At 48.3% G+C, this 22,137-nt stretch overlaps 1 protein-coding gene across 1 annotated transcript in view; it reads right to left on the reverse strand.

Annotated features, from left to right (window-relative positions):
* GRID2IP (Grid2 interacting protein) overlaps window positions 1–22,137 on the reverse strand; it is a gene marked incomplete at both ends in the record, with an annotated part of 81,818 nt that overhangs the window by 9,346 nt on the left and 50,335 nt on the right. The window contains 11 exons of the mRNA XM_081337978.1: window positions 1,942–2,097; window positions 2,611–2,807; window positions 3,546–3,635; window positions 5,229–5,316; window positions 6,148–6,552; window positions 10,309–10,616; window positions 11,685–11,793; window positions 11,896–11,993; window positions 13,279–13,386; window positions 18,418–18,590; window positions 20,450–20,633. Of these exons, the coding sequence (XP_081194104.1) occupies window positions 1,942–2,097; window positions 2,611–2,807; window positions 3,546–3,635; window positions 5,229–5,316; window positions 6,148–6,552; window positions 10,309–10,616; window positions 11,685–11,793; window positions 11,896–11,993; window positions 13,279–13,386; window positions 18,418–18,590; window positions 20,450–20,633 (1,916 nt within the window). The remainder of the gene's footprint in view (window positions 1–1,941; window positions 2,098–2,610; window positions 2,808–3,545; window positions 3,636–5,228; window positions 5,317–6,147; window positions 6,553–10,308; window positions 10,617–11,684; window positions 11,794–11,895; window positions 11,994–13,278; window positions 13,387–18,417; window positions 18,591–20,449; window positions 20,634–22,137) is intronic.

A 22,137-nucleotide genomic window follows, 5' to 3' on the forward strand; every position in this document is an offset into this window, starting at 1 on the left:
GCATGGGAACTGGGTCAGGGGAGCACCATATCTGCTGAACTGATGGGGACAGAGGGCTCCAGGGCTGGCCAGGCAGCACATCTCCTCCTAAGCCTGAGTTAATTGATAGCCAGCAAAGGAGGGAGCTGTTAACCAGGTGTTCTTTATGGCACTTTGAGTGGGTGCAAGGTGCCATTTGGAATCCTTCTGCGTGCCGCTGCTTGTTTTGCTCCTGGGGGCCAACTCCTGTCGCAGGTTAATGCATGTTCTGAAGCTCCAGGGTGGCTTCTCTTCAAAGGAAGACAGCTTCTGAAAGCAAGCCATTCCACTGATTAACGGTTCTCATGGTCAGGAAGTTTCTCCTGAAATCCAGGTTGCTTCTTTCCTTGATTAGTTTCCATCCACTGTTTTTTTGTCTTTTAATTTTAATTTAATAACATTTATATACCGCCCTTCTCCCTGAGGACTCAGGGCGGTTCACAGGGCAGAATAAAATAGCAAATACAAACATTAAAAAAAAGATTAAACAATTGCCCTAATTAAAAACAATGGAAATACAGTGCTAAAAACCCCAAGAAAAATTAAAAGACCAAAGATAAAACAACCCCAACAATCCCCATCAGGCTAGGCCAGCTTGTACAAACAGAAATGTCTTAAGATCTTAAGATTGCCTTTGTCTTTGGAAAATAGGCTGACACACGCACCCCTTCTTTGTGACAGCCCCTCAAATATTGGAACACTGCTATCATGTCCCCCCCCCCAAGTCCTTCTTTTCTCCAGACTGGCCGTACTTAGTTGCTGCAACCATTCTTCATATGTTTTAATCTCCAGGCCTTTAATCATCTTCGTTGCTCTTCTCTGCACTCTTTCCAAAGCCTCAACATCCTTTTTGTAACGTGGTGACCAAACCTGGATGCTGTATTCCAGAAATGGCCTTATAAAGATAAAGGGGTACTAATATTTCATGTGATTTTGCTTCTGTGCCTCTGTTTATGCAACAGAGGCAACAGCTCAAGGAGAGGAGAAGCAGACGCCCCTCTGTGCTTTTGGCTCCAAAGGGTGTTTGCAAGCCATTTGGCCTCTGGGGCTGTGGTTTTTCTTGCACGTTGGAGGGAGCAGACAGACTTTAGTCCAGGGGTCTTCAAACTTGGCGACTTTAACTGGATTCAACTCCCAGAATTCCTCAGCACAGCCAAAGTACCCTTTTACTTTGTAGGTAGCATCTCTGGACACTGCAGGGATCGCCCAACATGCAGGACTAAAACACAGGACCCATAACTGTAGTGACTGCAGGCAGGGAAAAACCAGAAACATAGGAAAACCCCTACCCAGAATTCTATCCTTCCATGCTCCCCTCCTTGTGGGGAAGGGCCATGCTCTCCACCTAAGCAACCTCTCAGTATCTCCTCCATTGCCATGGAGGCCGTCCAAAGCACATCTGAAGGACACCACAGGGCTGAGCTACAGGGGGCTCAGCTTCCAACTGGCACCATCCCAACCAGCATGGCCCCTGCTGGAGACGGTAGGAGTTGAAGACCAAGTGATTAGGGGGGCTTCCCTGAAGAAGGCTCTGTAAGAATGTCCCTCTCGAAAGAAAGACAGAGGCAGAAATAAATAAATAAATAAATAAATAAATAAATAAATAAATAAATAAATAAATAAAGACACAGACAGAGAGAAGGAAGGAAGGAAGGAAGGAAGGAAGGAAGGAAGGAAGGAAGGAAGGAAGGAAGGAAGGAAGGAAGAAAGAAAGAAAGAAAGAAAGAAAGAAAGAAAGAAAGAAAGAAAGAAAGAAAGAAAGAAAGAAAGAAAGAAAGAAAGAAAGAAAGTTAGAGACAGAAGAAGAGGCAGCCGATGGGAGTCTTTGCACCCTGAAAGTCTGGGAACTGCCAACGGGTGGCTGAGTAGAAGGGAGTGGTGGCCCTCTGGTGGCCACTACTAGGAACAGGAATTTTGACCGACCTCCAAGATTTTGGCCAGTTTCTTGCTATTCTTCAGTTCCAGGGAAGCATTGTAGATGCACTCATAGCTGGCCGTAATCTCCTCCACCTTCTCCTGCAGGGTCGTCTTGAAGTGAAGGCTGCACAGGCGGATTTTATATTCAGGCACCAAAAGCATCTGGAAGGGAAGGAAGAGAAGGGCCAAAGGAAGACCATCACACCTGAGGCCGCCGTCCTAAAGTACAGGAGGGAGGAGGGCAAAAATGAAATACACCGCCTTGCCTGAGACCCCACCCATCGTTCTGCTGATAAAAAATGGCTCCCGGCACATGGGGCCTCTGGCTTCAGAGCAGGAGTGGGAAAAGGCCACGTGAAAAGGAGGAAGCAAGATAGGGCAAGATGAGGACTGCCATTGAGCACGCCGACGTTTCTTTATAGGCCAGCAGAAGTGTCCGTGCTTCAACACACACACAGAGACTCAGCCACATTTGCCAGAGCCCCACATTCATCTTGGTTTATCCTTAGTCGGTGAGTTGTGTTACTCCCGACACCAATCACCAACCAAGAGGTTTTCCACGGACAATGCACCCGTCCCCAGGCTTTTGGGGGGCTGCTAAAAAAATCCACATAGCCCCCAACCCTTAGTCAGACCCCTCCCGTCCCTCCCCAGCAGCAGACTTCCCTCACTCACCTGCAGGACAAACTGGTCCGGCTCGCTCAGCTTGCTGCGGTCGCCCTGGTAGCTGTGGAAGCGCTGCACCTCCTCGGCGTCAGGCGCGAAGAGCAGCAGCTGCTTGAGGTGAGAGGCTTCCAGGCGGTCGCTCTCCATGCTCAGGAGGATCTGGCGCAGCTCGATGTGGGAGAGCTTGAGGTGTGCAATCAAGATGGCTGGCCGGAGGAGGAGAAGGCATCAGCAGGGAGGCTGGACGTGCCTTGCCAAAGCGGCTTTGGTTTCGGGCCAGGAGCAGCCAGGACCACGTGGATGCCCTGACCCTCCAGCAGGGTAGCACCAAGTCTTGCTCTCCCCCCAGTGACCTTTGAGCGAGGGTGGTGGCACTTTCTGCCACAGACCTGTTTATTCTTTATCTTTATCATCGAAGGTTTTCAAGAAACGACTGGGGGGGGCCCATTGTCCAGAGTGGCCTGAGGATCCTGCACTGGGCAGGAGGATGGTCTAGACCAGGGGTAGGCAACCTCGGCTCTTTTATGACTCATGGACTTCAACTCCCAGAATTCCTGGGAGGTTGGCACCAAGCAGAGGTTGGCACCAAGGCCTATGCTGACTCAGGAATTCTGGGAGTTGAAGTCCATGAGTCATAAAAGAGCCGAGGTTGCCTACCCCTGGTCTAGAAGACCTGCAAGGTCCCTTCCAATCCTCTGACTGATCTCTTACCTTTCTTCCAGGAGTTTGGGATGGTGTTGGTAACTGCAGGACGTAGTCAAAAAGATCAAGGTGGTGGCCGCAATGGGGCAATCCAAACACCCCGTTTTTTTAATGTTCAGCACATCCCCTTGATCTTTTTAACCACACTTGTAGACACCCCCAGCTTGGGCAAATGTTTCATCTACCTGTCCAGTGCCCCGAGGCCTTCTCCACACCCTCCTGGCCTGCTAGCTGTTACTCACCTGTGTTGTAGGCCTTTTTGTGGGACAGAATCTCAACCAGGTGCTTTTTTTTAAGGGGCTCCGGCAAGGGGCTTGGCTCTGGAAGAGAAACTGAAAGATTTAATCTGAGATAAGGAGAGGGTTCAAGAGGCCTTGGGAAAGAGAAAAATGAAGCTGGGGACTGGCATGACATGTGCTGGGCATCCTGGAAGCTCCTGGCGGGCAGCCACAGCATTTCCGAGTCAAAGGCATGAACCCTCTTAGCTCCCCATTGCTTCTTGTGTGTGTGGGGGGGTAAGACTCCTCATCTTCACTGCTCACAGCCTAAACCTCTTCACTTGGCTTCCCCAACTGGCTCACCCAGTTGGCTTCTGCCCAAGATCTCCCTGGCATGACCAGCCCCAGTCCCAGGCTCACAAGGAGAATTTGCTTCTCCCTGTTGAGAAACTCAGCACCAGGCAAAATAATCTGCCTCCAAGCTCAGAGGCAGTCTACCTTCGGAAATCAGCTCTGGACGGCAACGGTGAGGATGGTTGTGGTCTCTGTGAGCTTCCGAGAGCTATAAGGAGAAGACCAAGCACTGCTAGCTTGGGGGGGGGGGGGAGAGATATCCCTAAATTTGTGAGCCACAAGCTTCCCAACGGCCATAAGTCAGTCTCTTTCAGCTTCGAGGTCCCTCTTCGTATGGGAATAATGATTACAGCCAAACATATTTATTTGTTTATTAGTTAGTCAGAGAACCAGTTTAGTACAGTGGTTACAAGGCACTCTCCTCCCCCAGGAAGGAAGCAGTGGCAAAAAAAAAACACGCCTGAAAAACCTTGACAAAGAAACTGAAGGCAGTCACCAGGAGTCAAACAAGGCCCAAACAAGAAGTTAGTGATTTCCTGGAGCTCAAGGCATTATACTTTTGATCCCCATTTTTCTTTAAACAGCCACCCTGTCAGGTCGGTTGGGTGGAGAGAGAGCGTGACTGGCCAACGTGGCCCCATCAGCTTCTCTGGCCACAGGTGGGCTCGACCCTGAGCCACCTGCCTCTTCATCTAACCTGCAACTTGCAAGATCCTGTAAGGGTCACCGCCGTTCGCTGAACGACGGAAAGGAGCTCTCCCGACCTCTCCTCGTCAGACTCCGTATCACTCCAGCCACATCCAGCGTGGCCAGAGCAAAAGCCGGGCATTATGGGGGCTGAAGTTTGCATCATAGCTGGAGAGCCTGGCTGGCCTCGCAGAAGAGAGGCGGGGGGAGGACTTCAGAATCCACCTGCTTTGCCGATGTGTGGATGGCTCCCCCCCTCCTCCCTCCCCCTGGAAACCCTGGAGCAAAGGCTTGGCAATTCTCCTGCCTGCCCACTCTCTGCCCAGCTGTGACCCACCTACCAGTGCTGGCCTGGATCTGGGGAGCGATGGGGTAAGAGGAAGTGATTGTGAGCCAGGAAAGCTCCAACAGAACGCAAAGAGCACCCCAGGAGCAGCGGGGAGCCCCAAGCCACCAAGCAAAGGGTCTGTGGGGAAGCATGTGGAGCAGCACAGAGACAGGAGGAGCCCCACAGAGCGAAGCAAATCCACCATGTGCGCAGGCCCCACCCCAGGCTGGGTAAGAGTCGGCTGCGGCCCCACCAAACGCCAAGGCGAGCTGCTTCTACTACCCCCTCCCCACTAACGTAAGCCTCCTTCCCTGCTGTGGCAGAGACCACCGACTCACTCGCTGGCTTCTGAGTTCCAAAATGCAGCTCAAGGTCCAGGTACTTGACCATGTCGCTCAGCTTGTCATAGTCAGAATCCTCCCCGAGCTAGGAAAGGAGGAAGAAGCCGTCAGGCCAAGAGCCAGACCCACCCTTGGCTCTTCAAAGGGACCTTGGTGCTGGGCCCTTGCCCTGGCCGATGCCCACTCGGTCCAACGGCCGGCTGCCCAGCACTTTGCATTAACAGACACACACCCCGACCAAGCAGACGTTGTCACCAAGGCCACAAAGGAAGGACATCGAGGGAACCCGAAGGAGGAGCCACTGACAAGCTCACCCGCCTCTCCCCAAGTGGCCAGGCATGCACGAGAAACAAGCAGTTCTCTCTGGGGGCCAAATATCGCTTACTGACCTCTCAAGGCAACAAGAGGACAGACAATCTGCAGAAAAGGGTGGGGCATCTCCCTGCCCAAACAGCTGTACACTCGAGACCCCTAGGTTTGACAGTGCCCAAAGTACAGCTCGTGTGCTCTTTTTGTAACCAAAGAAATATACACGGAAGGAATAGGGAAAGCTTAGCACAGCATTCAAAATAATGTCACTAGCTGGCATAGGGTGTTGCAAGGGGTGCACCCTTCAGGCTTTTCATCTGGCAGAGTGGAAAGCTTAGAGGGTTTCAACAAAGCAAGGGCCAGGGTGGGACAAGGTGGGGAGGAGCTGTCAGGCAGGAAAGACCAGGTCCGCACATGATTTATTGCCAATGCACAGGAATCTTCTCAGCACCTGGATAAGGGTCAACGGCACTTAAGGGGGATTGACCTAGTTGGCTTGTGGCTATGTAGGGATTCTAGGCTGATCCCTCTTTTCACTCCGCCCTCTCCCCGGCTCCTGTCATTCCTGCTCCTACACATGTGCCTCCATTGGGGGTTCTGATCCTACCTGACCCCAGATGGTGCCTTCCGAGTTCTCCACCTGCTCCCAGCGCAGCCGCTTAACACTCATGTGGTTGGACTCGCTCCTGCGGTGAATACTTCCTTGCAGCAATGGAGGGGGCACACAGGGCATTGGGGGCGGAGGGGGTGGGGGAGGAGGGGGAGGAGGCAGGGGGAGCTGGGCTGTGGGATGGGGGCCGGAGGGAGCACTCTGGGCCGCTTCCGTGGACCTGGGCTCTTTCTGGGGGTCACAGAACTGTGGAGGTCTGGGGGGTGGGCTGATTGGAGGCGGGGGGAGGTGGTCTGACAAGATGGAGTAGGTCAGGGAACTCCCTTCGCTGCTGCTCAAGCCCTCGCTGGCACTGCTGCGGTCATTGGCCATGTAGCTGCCCTGGTCATCGTGGAAACTCATCTGGGGAGAGAACAGCAGGGGTGGTAGGTAAGGCACAGGGCATCCCAACTTCACAAGCACATTGCATTATTTGTGGACAGGTTCAGAGGGGGCACCGTTTTACCAGGAAAAGGGAGCAACACATTCAATAGACCAGGGCTTTTCAACCAGTGGTACAGGTACCACCTGTGGTACATTGGCACCTGACAGGTGGTACACGACCATCCTAGAAAAGTGGGGGGGGGGGAATGAGCTGAACCGGTGGCAGCACCACACAAGCCTGAGCAAGAGATGGCTGGAGCTGCAGGGCTGTCAGGGCTCAGCGGAAGCACCAGGATCAGCGCCAGGCTCCAGCTGGAGCTCAGCACTGATCCCAGCGCATCTCCTGAGCCCTGAAGAAGCGCCGATCAGCTGGAATATTGCAGCATCCCCAGGGTCTTTTGGTTTACATTCAGATGCTTGGCAACTGATTCATATTTATGACGGTCAGAGTGTCCCAGGGTCATGTGAAGTGACCAAAACCTGCTGCAACCACCCAGCAGACGGGGGGAATAAAAACCAAACACCCCCACCCCACCCCGAATGGGCGGAGCTGCGCGCGCACCTCCCCAAACCTTTGGAGAGGTGCGCGCGTACCTCCGGGCGAACGGGCAGCGGTGCCGCTCTTTGAGGAAGCTGCCGCGGCCCGTCTGCAAAGCTGCCGAAAGCGGCAGCTTTGCAGACGGGCCGTCGCCGTCGGGCAACCGGGAACCGGTTCCATCTCACTTTTTAAAAAAATGGCAACCGCGTGTGTCCGCGCATGCGCAAAACATTTTTTGTGCATGCGCGTGCATGGACACACGCACGCGGCTCCCAGTTTTTTTAATTTGTGATGGAACCGGTTCCCGGTGGCTCTTTTCCTTTTTTAGGTTGCCGACCCCTGGTCTAGGGCAGGGGTAGGCAGCCTCGGCTCTTTTATGACTCGTGGACTTCAACTCCCAGAATTCCTCAGGAATTCTGGGAGTTGAAGTCCACGAGTCATAAAAGAGCCAAGGTTGCCTACCCCTGGTCTAGGGTCTCCTGCTTGAGCAGAGGATCGGATTAGGTCCCTTCCAGCTCTATTCTGATACCTGCTTAATTCCTCCTGAGGTTCCCACAGTCTAAGGTCAGAAAGTCAGGATGGTGACTATAATGGTGTGTTTGAAACTCTGCTTGCTTTTCATGTGTCTTCCATGCTTCAGTCATAGTTGTGGCCGCCATCTTGACTTTTGACCACATCCGGTGGGCACCTCTTATTCACCCTGGAGAGGAGCTGCTGTTTTCCCGGGGGGGGGGGGACACACAGCGGCATCTTCTAGCCTTTAGAATGGGAAGAGCCATTCCAGTTATTATTGGAAGGTGAAGGAGACAAAAAAAAGTTTGTAGCTGCTTAAGACACCCACTTCAGGTTTGCAAAACTCCTTTTTGAAATAGGCCCCAGTCCTTTCACATTCAAAGGGTGGCCCCCAATAGACAACTCAACACCTAAGAGGCCAAGTTTACACTCTGCTCCTTTAGACCAAGAGTCTCCAATCTTATTTATTTATTTATTTATTTATTTATTTATTTATTTATTTATTTATTTATTTATTTATTTATTTATTTATTTATTTATTTGGGACGTATATGCCCCCTATCACCCGAAGGACTCAGGGCGGCTAACAACAATAAAAAACAACAATACAAAAATTAAAAAAGAATTAAATAGCCCCAAAATAAATTAACTACACAGTTAAAAAATTAAAAATTAAAACATATCAAACAACAATCTTGGCAGTTGGCTGGGAAATTCTGGGAGTTGAAGTCCACAAGTCTTAAATATTGCCAAGATCGGAGACCTCTGCTTTAGAGGATTATTTTGGCCTGCAAAGACTTCCAATTTGGCTGGTGAAATCTTTCAGTTTTGTGTCTGTTTTAACTCTCTTTCCATCTGTTAAGCACACAGCCTTTCAAGTGGCATTTTATGTTTCAGTAAACAAAATAAAGACACATTTGGCTTCCCCCCAAGCCTGTTGTTTTTCTCTTCCTTTTGATGTTTACTAGCACACAGATGGCTCCAAATTGTCAAACTGAAAAGTTGTTACAACCGGTCCCATAAATACGTTGCCGTAAGAAGAATCCTGACAAATGCATCTGCATAAAAACTGATTTGCCTCTCATATACAACCCTCTACCAAAGCAGGAAATCCTACACCATTCCAGAGAAATAGCTGTCCAGACATAGAACACAAAATAGAACAATAGAGTTAGGAAGGGTCTTCTAGTCCAGTCCCCTACTTGAGCAGGAGACCCTATACTGTTTCAGACAAATGGCTATTTAGTCTCTTCTTGAAAGCCTCTAGTGATGGAGCACCCACAACTTCTGGAGGCAAATTATTTGTTCTCACTGTTAGGAAATTGATTGTCCTCACTGTTAGGAAATTTTTTAGTTCTAGGTTGCTTCTCTACTTGAATAGTTTCCATCCATTGCTTCTTGTCTTGCCTTTTGGTACTTTGGAAAATAGTTTGATCCCCCTGACCCAGAGCCTTTGGGTTCTTTGCCTGGATTGGCATTAGTCAGAATTGAGCAAAATCTGTCACATCAACTGGGACCGTTTGGAACCCAAAGATCTTTAAAAAGCTCCAAAGAAAAGTCCCCTCCAAGTTGAACGAGTGACCCCAGAGCCACAACTCTGCAGATCTTGGGGCTGCCTATGGAAAGATGGACTCCCGGAATACTTTTTTTCTTCCTAGATTCACTTCCAGGTCTTGGATTCCTCAGTGGCCTCCCATCCCAGCACTAACTAGGCAGGAGATCAGCCAAGGCTTGCAAGAGGCTTCCATTCTGCCCTCATACGGGAATTTGCGCTCAGGAGAGAACCGAGGTCTCTGTGGAATGGTCTTTTGGAGTTTTAGCAAACATTCTTTTTTCTGCAATAGCGTCTGAAGGGCAGTGCATGGGTGTGGAACTTGTGGGTGGTTCCTAGGAGCTGAGAAATCAGAAAGCCAGACACAAAGGCACCATCTGCCTATTCCCGGTGCAATAATGCTGGAGTGCAAGAATGATAAGAGATAAGCAGGGCCTGCCTCGCTTTCCAGCCTGGGAAGGCATCGCGCTGCATTTGTGCGGTTTGCAAGAAAAGACCGGAAGACCCTCTGTGCAGAATGGCATGAGGCTTCCTGTAGTAGGCAGCGGGCTGGACTGGAAGACCTCCAAGGTCCCTTCCAAATCTAGGATTCTAGGCTATCCAGTAGTTCGTTCCAGTTACTTTTTAGTAATATTACAGGTAGACCTCGACTTATGACCACAATTGAGTTTTTGTTGCTAAGCGAGATGATTATTAAGTGAATTTTGCCCCATTTTATGACCGTTCTTGCCACAGTTGTAAAGTGAATCACTCCTGTAGTTATGTTAGCAACCCCGTTGTTAAGTGAATCTGGCTTCCCCATTGCTTGTTAGGTCACAAAAGATAATCACATGACCTTGGGACACTAGAACCGTCATAACTATGAGTCGGTTGCCAAGGGGCTGGATTTTGATCATGTGACCACGGGAATGCCGCAGTGCTCGTAAGAATGAAAAAATGTTATTAGTTGCTTTTTTCAATGCCGTAGTAACTTCAAAGAGTCACTAAACGAACTGCTGTAAGTCAAGGACTACCTGCACCTATTTAGACATAAGAAACAAGTGGGGAAAACATTGGGAATTTTGCCTTGGGTGGTTTTCCATCCCTGCAGACCCTTCCATGCTGGCCCCTTCACTGGAGAAAAACCTCCCACCTCCTCGTAATCGTTCTCAGACGCCAGGAAGTCGTCCACCAGCGTGATGCGATGGCCCAGCTGCTCGCTCAGCGCATCAAGGAAGCGGTCCGTATCCCGGCTGCGTGGCGGCCGTGAGAAGGTGAAGAGCTTCCTCCGGCGAGACAGGGGGCTCAGCTTGGGCGACAAGGCCGGGCTGCTGTCCAGGCTGACATAGGGGTTTGAGTCTGTGCTGCAGGGGGAAGGGAGGCCACCAGGCGAGCGGTAATAGCAAGGCTGCAGGGTGGGATCATTCTGCCAGGAAATAGTCAATCCTGATTTTCGGCTACCTGCAGAAAATAGAGAAAGAGACACACAACCATATGCAGCACAATGGGGGGGTGGACTAGATGACCTACAACATCCCTTCCAACTCTGTTTTCTACTCTATTCTGTTCTGTTCCATTCTATTCTATGCTACAATGCCTGACAGTTAGAACAATTATTCAGTGGAACAACTTGCCACCAGAAATCGTGGGCGCTCCATCACTGGAGATTTTTAAGAAGAGGCCGCTAGACAGTCACTTGTCTGAGATGGTATAGGTTCTCCTGCTTGAGCAGGGGCTGGACTGGAAGACCTCCAAGGTCCCTTCCAGCTCTATTATTCTATTCTATTCTATTCTATTCTATTCTATTCTATTCTATTCTATTCTATTCTATTCTATTCTATTCTATTCTATTCTATTCTATTCTATTCTATTCTATTCTATTCTATTCTATTCTATTCTATTCTATTCTATTCTATTCTATTCTATTCTATTCTATTCTATTCTATTCACAAAAGTGAATTTCATTTCCTTGAAACAAAAGACCAAGGGCTGAGAATGAGGCATATTCACCCTTCACTTAACAGAGGAAAAGAAGAAATATCAGAATATTAGCTGCCCCTGAACTGACATTAGGCAATTTGGAGAATCTAGTGTGAAGCACCCAATGCATTTTTGGGGAAATGGGAGGAAGAGAAAAAGCTTTTCAAATGACCAACTTTTCCCCCCAAATACTATTTGATGTTCAGTTGGGGAAGGGGATAACAGAAAGAGAAGCCATTTCGTTCTGACTTCCAGAGTTATCTTTTGGGGGGAAAGGATGGTTCTTACTGTCTACTGGGTGAACCTCACCACATTTATGATGAACCTGTTTGCATTGAACTAAATTTTAAAGAGAGAGATTCTACAAATCAGTATTTATTTGGACCTTATGGCATCACAAAGTCAACAGTTGCAAGTTCCCTCAGCTCTGATCTTGGATCTCAACCAAGCAGGGAGAAAAGCTCCGGTTTTCCCGAACAAATTCCAAGTCCATCCCAAATAAATCCCCAAAAGTTGTCTACTGTACCCCCTCAAGACCGGAGGAGTTACCTGCAGGCTCTGAAGCCCGAGAGGAAGTCCAGCACGCAGGCAGGCGGCCCACCTTCCCTCCCAAGCCAGCGGTCAGGCGGCTTTCCAGTTCGGCATAGACTGCCGACATCTGCGAGCAGAAGGAAGGGAGCAACGGGTGGGAGCCAGTTCGCTGCTGACCCTTCTCCCCCGCCCCCTTCTTAGCCTGGGCCCACAAGAGGGCGGCTCTCACCATTTGGGGGTTGGGGGTCTCTGGAAGAGACGTTCCATCTCCCGCTTGGCGCTCTCCGGGAGCTAAACGGCTGGGCACCTCAGCGGCTTCACTGCAACCTGGGGAAAAGACGGGGGATTCTTGCAGGGAAGGCCATGACTACTTCGTCTGAATTTAGGGTTGGGTTTTTTTATGGGCAATGTTTGGATTTGGAATTGAGTTTGCTATTGGGGGGTGGGGTGGGTGGGAGGTCATCCTTTCCAAAGGATATTTGGGCGTAGCTGAGGTTGAGGGCTTCCACGGGTCTAGGAAGCTGCCTCCACTTTTAGTAAATAATGAAGAAAATTAATTCAGGTAGTCCTGGACTTATGATCATACCCAAGCCCAAAATTTATGATGCTAAGTGAGACATTTGCTAAGTGAGTTTTGCTCCATTTTACGACCTTCCTTGCCACCGTTAAGTGAACCACTGCAGTTGTTAAGTTAGTAACACAGTTGTGAAGCGAGTCTGGCTTCCCCACTGACTTTGCTGTCGCGAAAGGGGATCACGTGACCCTGGGATGCTGCGACCGCCATAAATATGAGTCAGGGTCTGCCAAGTGCCTGAATTTTGATCATGTGACCACGAGGATGCTGCAACGGTCATAAGCTGACACATGGTCATCAGTCACTTTTTTCAGTGCTGTTATAACTTTGAACAGTCACTAAACAGACTCTTGTAAGCTGAGGACTTACCTGTAATAAGCAGTCAGGGGGTGGAGCAGAGCAAAGGCCCATTTTGATCCAGAGGAGGAAGCAAAGGGATCAGTGGCCACAGCAGAGTTATTTGCAATGTGGCTCAGAGAGTCGGCCTGAAGCCAACCAGCACCAGGGAAGCGGAGCTGGAGAGAGCCAAGGCCAGGCACGGGAATGATCAAATCGGAATCCAGAATTTGACTGGAATCTCTGTGATTGTCTTGCCTAACCCCCCACTGATTAAGGCAAATCCAGAGCCCCTCCTGGGTAATCCTTTGATTGCTCGGATTAAGGAAGAGGAGGGAAAGGGGGGGGCTGTGCATGAGAAAGTCCAGGTGGCCAAGTGAAAGTTCAAGATGTTCTCCACAAAGACGAGTGGCAGCACCTGTTAAGCCCCTCGAGATATGGTAAGTACAATGCATGCAATCTCAACATTTGTAGAGGAGGGGGACGCGGTCAACGCTTCGGTCATTGCAAGACAAGTGAGCAAGCAGACGGTGGTTGTGGGGTCATTGTGTCTGATCAATGTTCCCCAAAACCTCTAACTACAGAGAAGGGATATGGCCACCCTCCCCTACCGCTAGAAGGTGGGGAGAAAACAATGGAAGTTGCTGGACAAAGGTGGGGAAAGAAGCCAAAGATCACCACTGGCGCAGCCCCACAACCTACCCCGGGCTTCACTCTCCTTGGGGCTATGACCACGCAGACTCTTCCGACGCCCTGGGCCAGTCCGTAGGGAACTCTGAGGCTGTTCGTCCACTTCGACTTCAGCTACAGCTGGGAAGAATAAGCCAGTATCTTTGCTTTAGACCCCCATCATAATCCCATTGTCTGTCTGAAGGAAACCCAGTGTCAGCGCTGCGACTGAGCATGGCTATAGCCATTTTCCTGCTTGTTCTGGGTTGCCACATAGAACGGAGGGAGGGGGGCTGCCCAGGTGGTTCGCTAGTCATAATAATCTTTTGTCCCGTGGGAACCAAGGTCATCGGCTGCTCCCAAGCCTGCAGGCTGGGCGTTGTGAAAAAAGCCCGCCAAATGATTGCACTGGGGAACGTAGTCGCTTGCATAGCTTTATGGGTGGGATTTTTAACTTTGTATTGGGGAATTGTTACGTGTGTATCTAGACTGGGTTTACTTTGTAACTAATAAACAAGTTCTTTGAGGAATTTGCAAGCCTCGGAGTTCTGCTTTATTCGCCTCTGTCTGTCGGAACCTTGACACCCAGTTTGGGAGGTTGCTGGTAACTTGAGACTTCAGCAATAATACAACCAGGTGATCTGATTTGCAGAAGAGAGACAGACACATCTCACTTAGAGTAGAATACAGGTTCAGTTCATTTGTTGTTGTTAGCTGCGAAGTCGTGTCCGACCCATCGCGACCCTATGGACAATGTTCCTCCAGGCCTTCCTGTCCTCTACCATCAGTTCATTTAGTGACCGCTTAAAGTTACAACTAAAAAAAAAAGGGACTTATGACCGTTTTTCACACTTATGATCATTGCAGCATCCCCAGGGTCAGGTGATCAAAACTCAGACGGTTGGCAGCTGGTTCATATTTATGATGATTGCAGTGTCCTGGGGTCACGTGGTCCCCTTTTACGACCTTCGGCCAAGCCAAGTCAGATTCACTTAAGCCAAGCCAGATTCACTTAACAACCGTGTTACTAATTGAACAACTGCAGTGATTCACTTAACAACTGTGGCAAGAAAGGTCACAAAATGGGGACAAAACTGACTTAACAAATGTCTCACTTAGCCACAGAAATGTTGGGCTGAGTTGTTGTCGTAAGTAAGACGTCAATGATCTCTGCAACCAGTTAACAGATCTATTAATGCAATAATTCAGTGTATCTCAACCTTGGCAATTTTAAGATGTCTGGACTTCAACTCCCAAATTCCCCAACCAGCTATGCTGACTGGGGAATTCTGGGAGTTGAAGTCCAGACATCTTAAAATTGCTAAGGTTGACAAACACAGCAATAACTGAATAATGCTTTACAACTCCACCTAGAATACAAAGTGCGACGGGGAATTCTGGAGCCCTGAGGCAGGGCAGCTGAGGAGTTCGTGAAACTGGGAGCCTCATGCTGCAAAGAAGCAACAAGTAGCTCAAAACAGCAATCAGAACTGCAGGGTGAGGATCCCCAAGCTCTGCTATTACACCTTTTGAGTAGCACCGGTCTTGGGCCTGGCCAGGCAGGAACCCAAATCTCTCAGGCTGCAGAGAGCCATTATGTAAACCTCTCACCAGCCTCTGCAGGCTGCTTGCCAAGGCATCAAGTACCCTTAATTTGGAAGGAGGGAGGCCTACCTTTCTCGCCATGGTTGTTAAGTGAATCACTGCAGTTGTTAAGTTAGTCACATAGTTGGTAAGTGAATCTGGCTTCCCCATGGGCTTTGCTTGTCAGAAAGTCGCAAAAGGGGATCACAGGAGCCCGGGACACTGCAACTGTCATAACTATGATTCAGTAGCCTGAATTCTGATCACCTGACCACGGGGATGCTGCAATTGTCATAACTATGAGTCAGTTGCCAAGCATCTGAATTTTGATCACCTGACCACGGGGATGTTGCAACCGTCATAAGTGTGAAAAATGTCATAAGTCACCTTTTTCAGTGCCATTGTAACTTCACGGCAAAAAGGGTCACAAAATTGGGTGTGACTCACTTAATGAGCACCTTGCTTAGCAACAGAAATGCTGGTCCCAGTTGAGGGCCATCTGTACAGCCCTACAGCCCAGTCTCCTGGGTTACAGCTCTGCCTGCTTGGCTGCAAACCCCCCCCCCCACCCATCTTCCACAATCTTGGACTTTGGCCAGAACAGCAAAGATCTGAGAGCTCCATTTTCCAGCACATCTGGAGGACACCTGGTTGAGGAAGAAGGTTCTTGCTCAGATGCATCCAGATGTGTCTGTTTGTCCATCCTCTCCTTGGAATGGAACCACTTGCCACAGCCAACTCGCTGCGGCCAATTCACCATAGGGCAACTGGCTGCAGAACAATTCAACAATTTTATTTAATTATTTAAAATATTTTTAAAAAATATTTTATTTTTGGTTATTCATATTTCATTTTATCCCTCCTTTGGCATCTTTTCTTTAAAGATTCTATTCCACTATTTCTTCGATATTAGAGTAACCCTTATCCCATGGCGAGTTGTCCCGCGGCAAGTTGGCCATGATGAGTTGACTGCTCTGCTCCCTCCATAGATACATGCCTCTTACATACATACACATGCATACATACATACATACATACATACATACATACATACATACATACCTCTTCCCGCCCTCTCCCCGCAGACCTGCCCCTCCTCCCGGGCATCTGGGCTGCTCTCTGGCTTAATAATAATCTCCTTGGAAGCAACACAGGCCTTCGCCTGTAAATAACAACTCCCAAGCTGAAGATTAAAACCTTTCATTCTAAATTTACTCTGATGAGATGAATTGCCCACCATCCCTGAAAACATGCAGCTGGTGCCGAGGTTGCCACGGCAACTCAAGGAAATACCCTGCTCGAAGGAGTAGGTGCGAGTCGTTCATGATGCGCTAATAGCCCCCTGCCAGGCTACCCTGTTGCCTTGGCAGCCGCTCTCTTCAGGGGCTGGACGGATCCTGCGCAGACCCAGGAGAGCAGAGGCACCCGACGGGGCCCTGGCGCGTCTTGCAGCCATGCTGTGAGGATCGGGCCCACTGCCCGTGAGGAGGACCTGAAGCTCCTGGGTGGGCGGAGGTGCCTGGCTCCCTCCCTTCCCTCCTCCGGCGCCTTCCTAGCTTCTGACGGCTTATTGCGACCTCAAACCTGCGCCTGGCAAACTTGACCAAATGTCTTTCGGGGAGAACAGGAGGCTGGCTTTCGGGAACTGCCTGTGCTTCTTCCCCTGGCCACATCTGGGTCTCAGTGGGCAAGTGACAGGCCCATGAGCCACGCTGGGTCCCCCAGATGCCCAGGCCACCTCCCCAGCAAAGGATGAGTGCCAGCTTTTTTCACAGAGGGAGGTGGGCTAATATTATGCCTTCCTCTCCTCATGAGATGAAATACAAAAGGATCCTCCAGACTTCCTCAACTGGGCAGCCTTGGTGCTCTCTGAGCTTGGTTGCTGGCTTGCAGGCTTTTCATTATCCTGCTGAGTAACAACTTCAGTGCCAGAAGAGTGAGGCACTGAAGATGTTACCTAACCAGGTAACAAAATGTCTACAAGCAAACAACTCAGTTCAGAGAGCACCAAGAACTCCACAGTTCTTCTTCACAACCATTACTGCTTTGATCATTCTTTGACTAAACTTTGGGAGGGGCATGATAAATCTTGCGAGAATCTATACGAAATGGTGGCTTGGTAGCTACAGAGGAATTATTGAGTCTGTCATTTGTACCTCTATAACTGTCGGATTTGATACAGCAACTAAGCTGGACAGCTACAGACTTCAACAGATGGTTAAGACTGTAGAAGGAATAATTGCAACCACCCTGCCTTCCATAGAAGACCTGTATATTGTGCAGGTCAGAAGAACAGCTAAGAAAATATCTACAGACTCCTCCTATCCTGGACATAAACCGTGTCGACTTCTCCTTTTGGGATGCCACTATAGGGCATTGTGTGTCAAAACAACTAGACAAAAAGACAGTTCCCCCCACCCCCATGTCATCACTGCTGAACACCTAATTCCCACAGCACTATCTTATGTCTAAGCATATTTCCCCATGTAGTAGGGCTCTATTGCTATTATGCTTCTCATCTTCTCAGTATTGTAGGCTAATTCTGCCAACTGTCAGCAGTTTGATCCTCACCGGCTCCAGGTTGACTCAGCCTTCTATCCTTCCGAGGTCGGTAAAATGAGGACCCAGTTTGTTGGGGGCTACAGGCTGACTCTGTAAACTGCTTAGAGAGGGCTGTAAAGCACTATGAAGTGGTATATAAGTCTAAGTGCTATTCCTATTTCTCATCTTCTCATCTTTCCTACTAACTTCTTCTATTGGTATCATGTTTTATCACTTGTTTATATCTTATGAATTATGAATTGTATTTTACGATTTATGATCTATGACTTATCATGTTGTTGTTTGTATGTACACTGAGAGTTTGTGCACTGGAGACAAATTCCTTGTGTGTCCAATCACACTTGGCCAATAAAGAATATTCCTATTCCTATTTGAAAGTATTTTTGTCTTTTACTTTTGGAAATTAAGAGATCTGGTTTCCTGGGGGGAAAAGCTCCAGGCCATCCCTCCTGCCTCTCTTCCTAACACCCAGAACCTTTGTACGAGCTTCCTCTTCTTAGCAAAGTGCTAAGGATTCCTGTTACCCGTCCCAGCTTCTGCCAACCTAGCAGTTCGAAAGCACGTAAAAATGCAAGTAGAAAAATAGGGACCACCATGGTGGGAAGGTAACAGCGTTCCGTGCGCCTTTGGCGTCTAGTCATGCCAGCCACATGACCACGGAGACGTCCTCGGACAAGCGCTGGCTCTTCGGCTTTGAAACGGAGATGAGCACCGGCCCCTAGAGTTGGAAACGACTAGCACGCATGTGCGGGGGAACCTTTACCTTTACCTTTAAGGATTCCTGAACCGTTCCTTGGAGAGTTTCCCTTACCCTCCTTTCCAAAAAACCATCTGTGCCCACTTACCTTTTTTAACTTTGTGTAATATTTTGTTGTTAGTTTGGAGAATATGGACAGGCATATGCGTCTTTTTCACAAATTAAAAATCTGCGCACACAAACGCACATTGCAATCCACAGTTCACGCACCATGAGGGCACAAACAGCTGCTGGGCAGTCCAGAACTGGCACCAGTGGTTGAGACTCACCAGCATCGGATGTCCCACTTGCCAAGGACTTGTAGCCAAGGAACCTGGCGATTTTCTGCTGGCAGTGGGCCTGCTCCTCATAGGTTAGCAACTGGTAGATGAACTGCCAGATCACCTGCTTGGAGGGCGTGTCCAGCACAGGGTAGACATCCACAATCAGGGTGTCGATGTTCCTGAGTGGACAAGGAAGGAAGCAAAGACTTCTTTAGGGCAGAGAGAGCGAGAAAGAAAATCCAAATCCCAGGATTAGAGAAGAGCTGGAAGGGGCCTGAGGACAGGCTCAGTCCATGAACACGAACGGAAGCCCCCAAACATCCAACGCTCGGCTTGGACACACTGAATGGAGAGGAGACGCTCCTCCTCCGGTCTCTGGAATTGCACTTCGGTTTGGGAAACTTTTCCTACTGTTCAGCAGGAATCTGCCTTCCTGCCACTTGAGATTATCAGAGCCAATTTAAAGAATTTGTTTTTGGTTTTTTTTGGTGGGGGGTGGTGGGAAATACAATGACACGTTTGGAATCACCCCCCTCTCTAATACCGGACTAATACTGCAGATGGATCCCTGAAGACTAAGATGTGTTCAAAAATGAAATAGCGGCAAAACTGAACGAAAGAGTCACCTTACAAAGTAGATGGGTGGCATAAAACTTTAATTAATAAATAAAAATGCCTAAATAAACAAAACATCTGAAAGAATTCTGGGCATCAGAGACACCCTGCAATAAAGGTTGGGGGCTCCCCTGTCTTTCTTTTCCTCCCCACTGAACAAATGTGATCTGCCGGTCATGTTTTTCAAACAGGGAATGGGGGAAGGGCTGGCGGCAAAGGTTGACCGATGGCTGGATTATGGGTTCCACCCGTGTTTTATTGTTTGCTTACTTTTGTTTATTATTTAGTTAACTCAGTACACTACAAAACTTCACAATGATTTATAGGAAAGCAAATTTACTTTACAATGCAAACGTGAGGCATTAAAAACATAACATAGCAGCTTAAACAGCAAATAGTAATATGACAATGGCATAATTATTAAGAAAAATGTACAGTTAAAATAAATAGTTGAAATCAAAACTTAGATAACAAAGTCAGTGGTGGCAACAAAGAAGGCAAACTTTCTCAGATAATGGTATAGACTCCTGCTCATGCAGGGAATTGGACTAGATGACCTTCAGGGTCCCTGCCAACTCTGTTATTCTATGTTCTATGTTCAACTTCTGGGAGAACAGATATTTGTACCGAAAGAGATGTTCTCTCTCTTGAGACTAAACTGCAGGGTTGTTTTTTTAAAAGTAAAGGTTTTAAAAGGTTTCCATATTTCGCCTTGAAGTGAATTGGCAGTCAGCATAATGCCTTACAACACAGAGATAATATGGTCTCTGTGGACATATCAACTGATAAAAAGTATGTCTGTGTAATAGTAGGTGGAAACCACCTTGGGAGACAGGAGGAAGAGCTGCAGACTAGACAACCATCGTACAAAATGTAGCTCAGCCCACAGAAGGAAAAAGGGCATGGGAAGCAATTCAGAAGACATCCTCCCTAGTTTTCCAGAAGAAAAATATTGTCCATTACTGTAACCTTAGAACAAAAATAGGGCTAGTCCTTCTTGTCTGGACCACCTCAAGGACCTAAATCTGGCACGATGTGTAAAGGCAGCTTCCAGAACTTCTGCTGCAAAACTGTTTTGCAGGACACTTTTCAGCTGTGGCTCTTCTTCCTGTCTCCCAAGGCCATTCCCACACGTTACACCCTGGATGTTGCCTCAATCTTTGAAACCAAAGGCCTAGGCAAGCTTTTCACTTTACCTCCATGCCAAAGAAAAGCTTTGCTGAAGCAGACTCAGACATTCTGCTGTGAATGGAGCCTCGTCATCAGCTCTGGGCTCCTGCCCTTAACTGCAAGCCCCACAGTTCATCCCCAAAACTGGGTGGTGTTCGGTCCAAAGGCAGAGCCCAAGCAAGAAGGAGCAGAAAAGAGCAGAATCTTGCGAATTTTCCACCTGGACAAATGGATGGAGTCACCATCACTTCACCTGTGCTGGAAGAAGCTCTCCAGTGCTTTGCATACTGTGTAACGCTCTGCTGGAGTGAGCAGATGTTCCAGCTGCTGGTGGAAGGTCCTTCCCTGGATCTTGATGCTGGAAGGCAGGATCTCAGCAACCCACTGCAAGGAGGTGAGGGCTGAGGAGGAGCTGGGTGCTTCCGAAGATTCACCATCTAGACACAGAAAGCAAATCTCTCTTATGAAACAGAAGACAAAGCTGACTCCAAGCTATTTGGAGCCTATTGGTATGATCTGATTTTAAATCAGAATAAATATGTCTTTGAGTCTGTGTGAAATATACAGATTGTTTCTTAAGAAATTGCAGAGGAAACCTTACTATTATTCTCGTGCTGAGTGCAGGTAGTCCTCAACTTATGACCACAATTGACCCCAGATTTTCTGTTGTTAAGTGAGACGTCTGTTAAGTGGTTTTTGCCCCATTTTACAACTTTTCTTGCCACAGTTGTTAACTGAATCACTGCAGTTGATAAGTTAGTAGCCCAGTTGTTCAGTGACTCTGGCTTCCCCATTGATTATGTTTGTCAGAAGGTCGCAAAAGGGGATTACGTGACCACAGGAAACAGCAACAGTCATAAGTGTGAACTAGTTGCCAATCATCTGAATTTTGATCTCGTGATCATGGGGTTGCTGCAAAGATCGTAAGGCACTTTTTTCACTGCTGTTGTAACTTTGAATAGTCACTAAATGAATTGTTGTAAGTCGGGGACTACCTGTACATGCTTAACACTGAAAATATATGCTTTTTTAGTAAGGATTACTTAGGATATGTATGATAATGCTCTCTATTTCTTCAGTGCTCAAATATATCCCTCACATTATGCTGTAATGTTCCATTATGCTGCTTTATGATAATAACAACAACGTTGGAAGGGACCTTGGAGGTCATCTAGTCCAACCCCCTGCTCAGGCAGGAAACCCTATACCACTCCAGAGAAATGGCTGTCCAGTCTCTTCTTAAAAACGTCCAGTGATGGAGCATTCACAGCTTCTGGAGGCAAGTTGTTCCACTGGTTAATTGTTCTAGCTGCTAGGAAGTTTCTGGGCCCAGAACAAAGCCCTGGGGCACCCCACTACACACTTCCCTCCAGGTAGACGCAGGTCCATTGAGGACCACACGGTGAGTACAGCTGGTCAGCCAACTACGAATCCGTCTGGGGGTGATGCTGTCTAACCCACATTTTTCTATCTTACCAAGTAGTAGGCTGTGGTCTATTTTATCAAATGCCTTACTGAAGTCCAAGTAAATTATATCTACAGCATTCCTCTGGTCCACTAATTTTGTCACTTGGTCAAAGAATGCAATAAAATTTGTCTGGCATGATCTGTTTTTGACAAACCCATGTTGGCTTTTAGTGATGACTTTGTTTGTATCAAAGTGTTCGCTGATTCGTTGTTTAATTATCTTTTCCAGAATCTTCCCAGGTATTGAGGTCAGGCTGATAGGTCTGTAGTTTCCTGGATCTATTTTTTCCCCTTTTTTGAAGATAGGAACTACATCAGCTCTTTTCCAGTCTTCTGGTAGTTCCCCAGTGCTCCAGGATCTTTGAAAAATATAGTTCAGTGGTTCTGAGATCACATCTGCCAGTTCCTTGAGAACCTTGGGGTGTAATTCATCTGGTCCTGGTGATTTGAACTTGTCTAGGCTGGACAGGTGCT

Source organism: Vipera berus (assembly GCF_964194415.1).
Source record: "Vipera berus genome assembly, chromosome: 13".
Lineage (NCBI taxonomy): Eukaryota > Metazoa > Chordata > Lepidosauria > Squamata > Viperidae > Vipera > Vipera berus.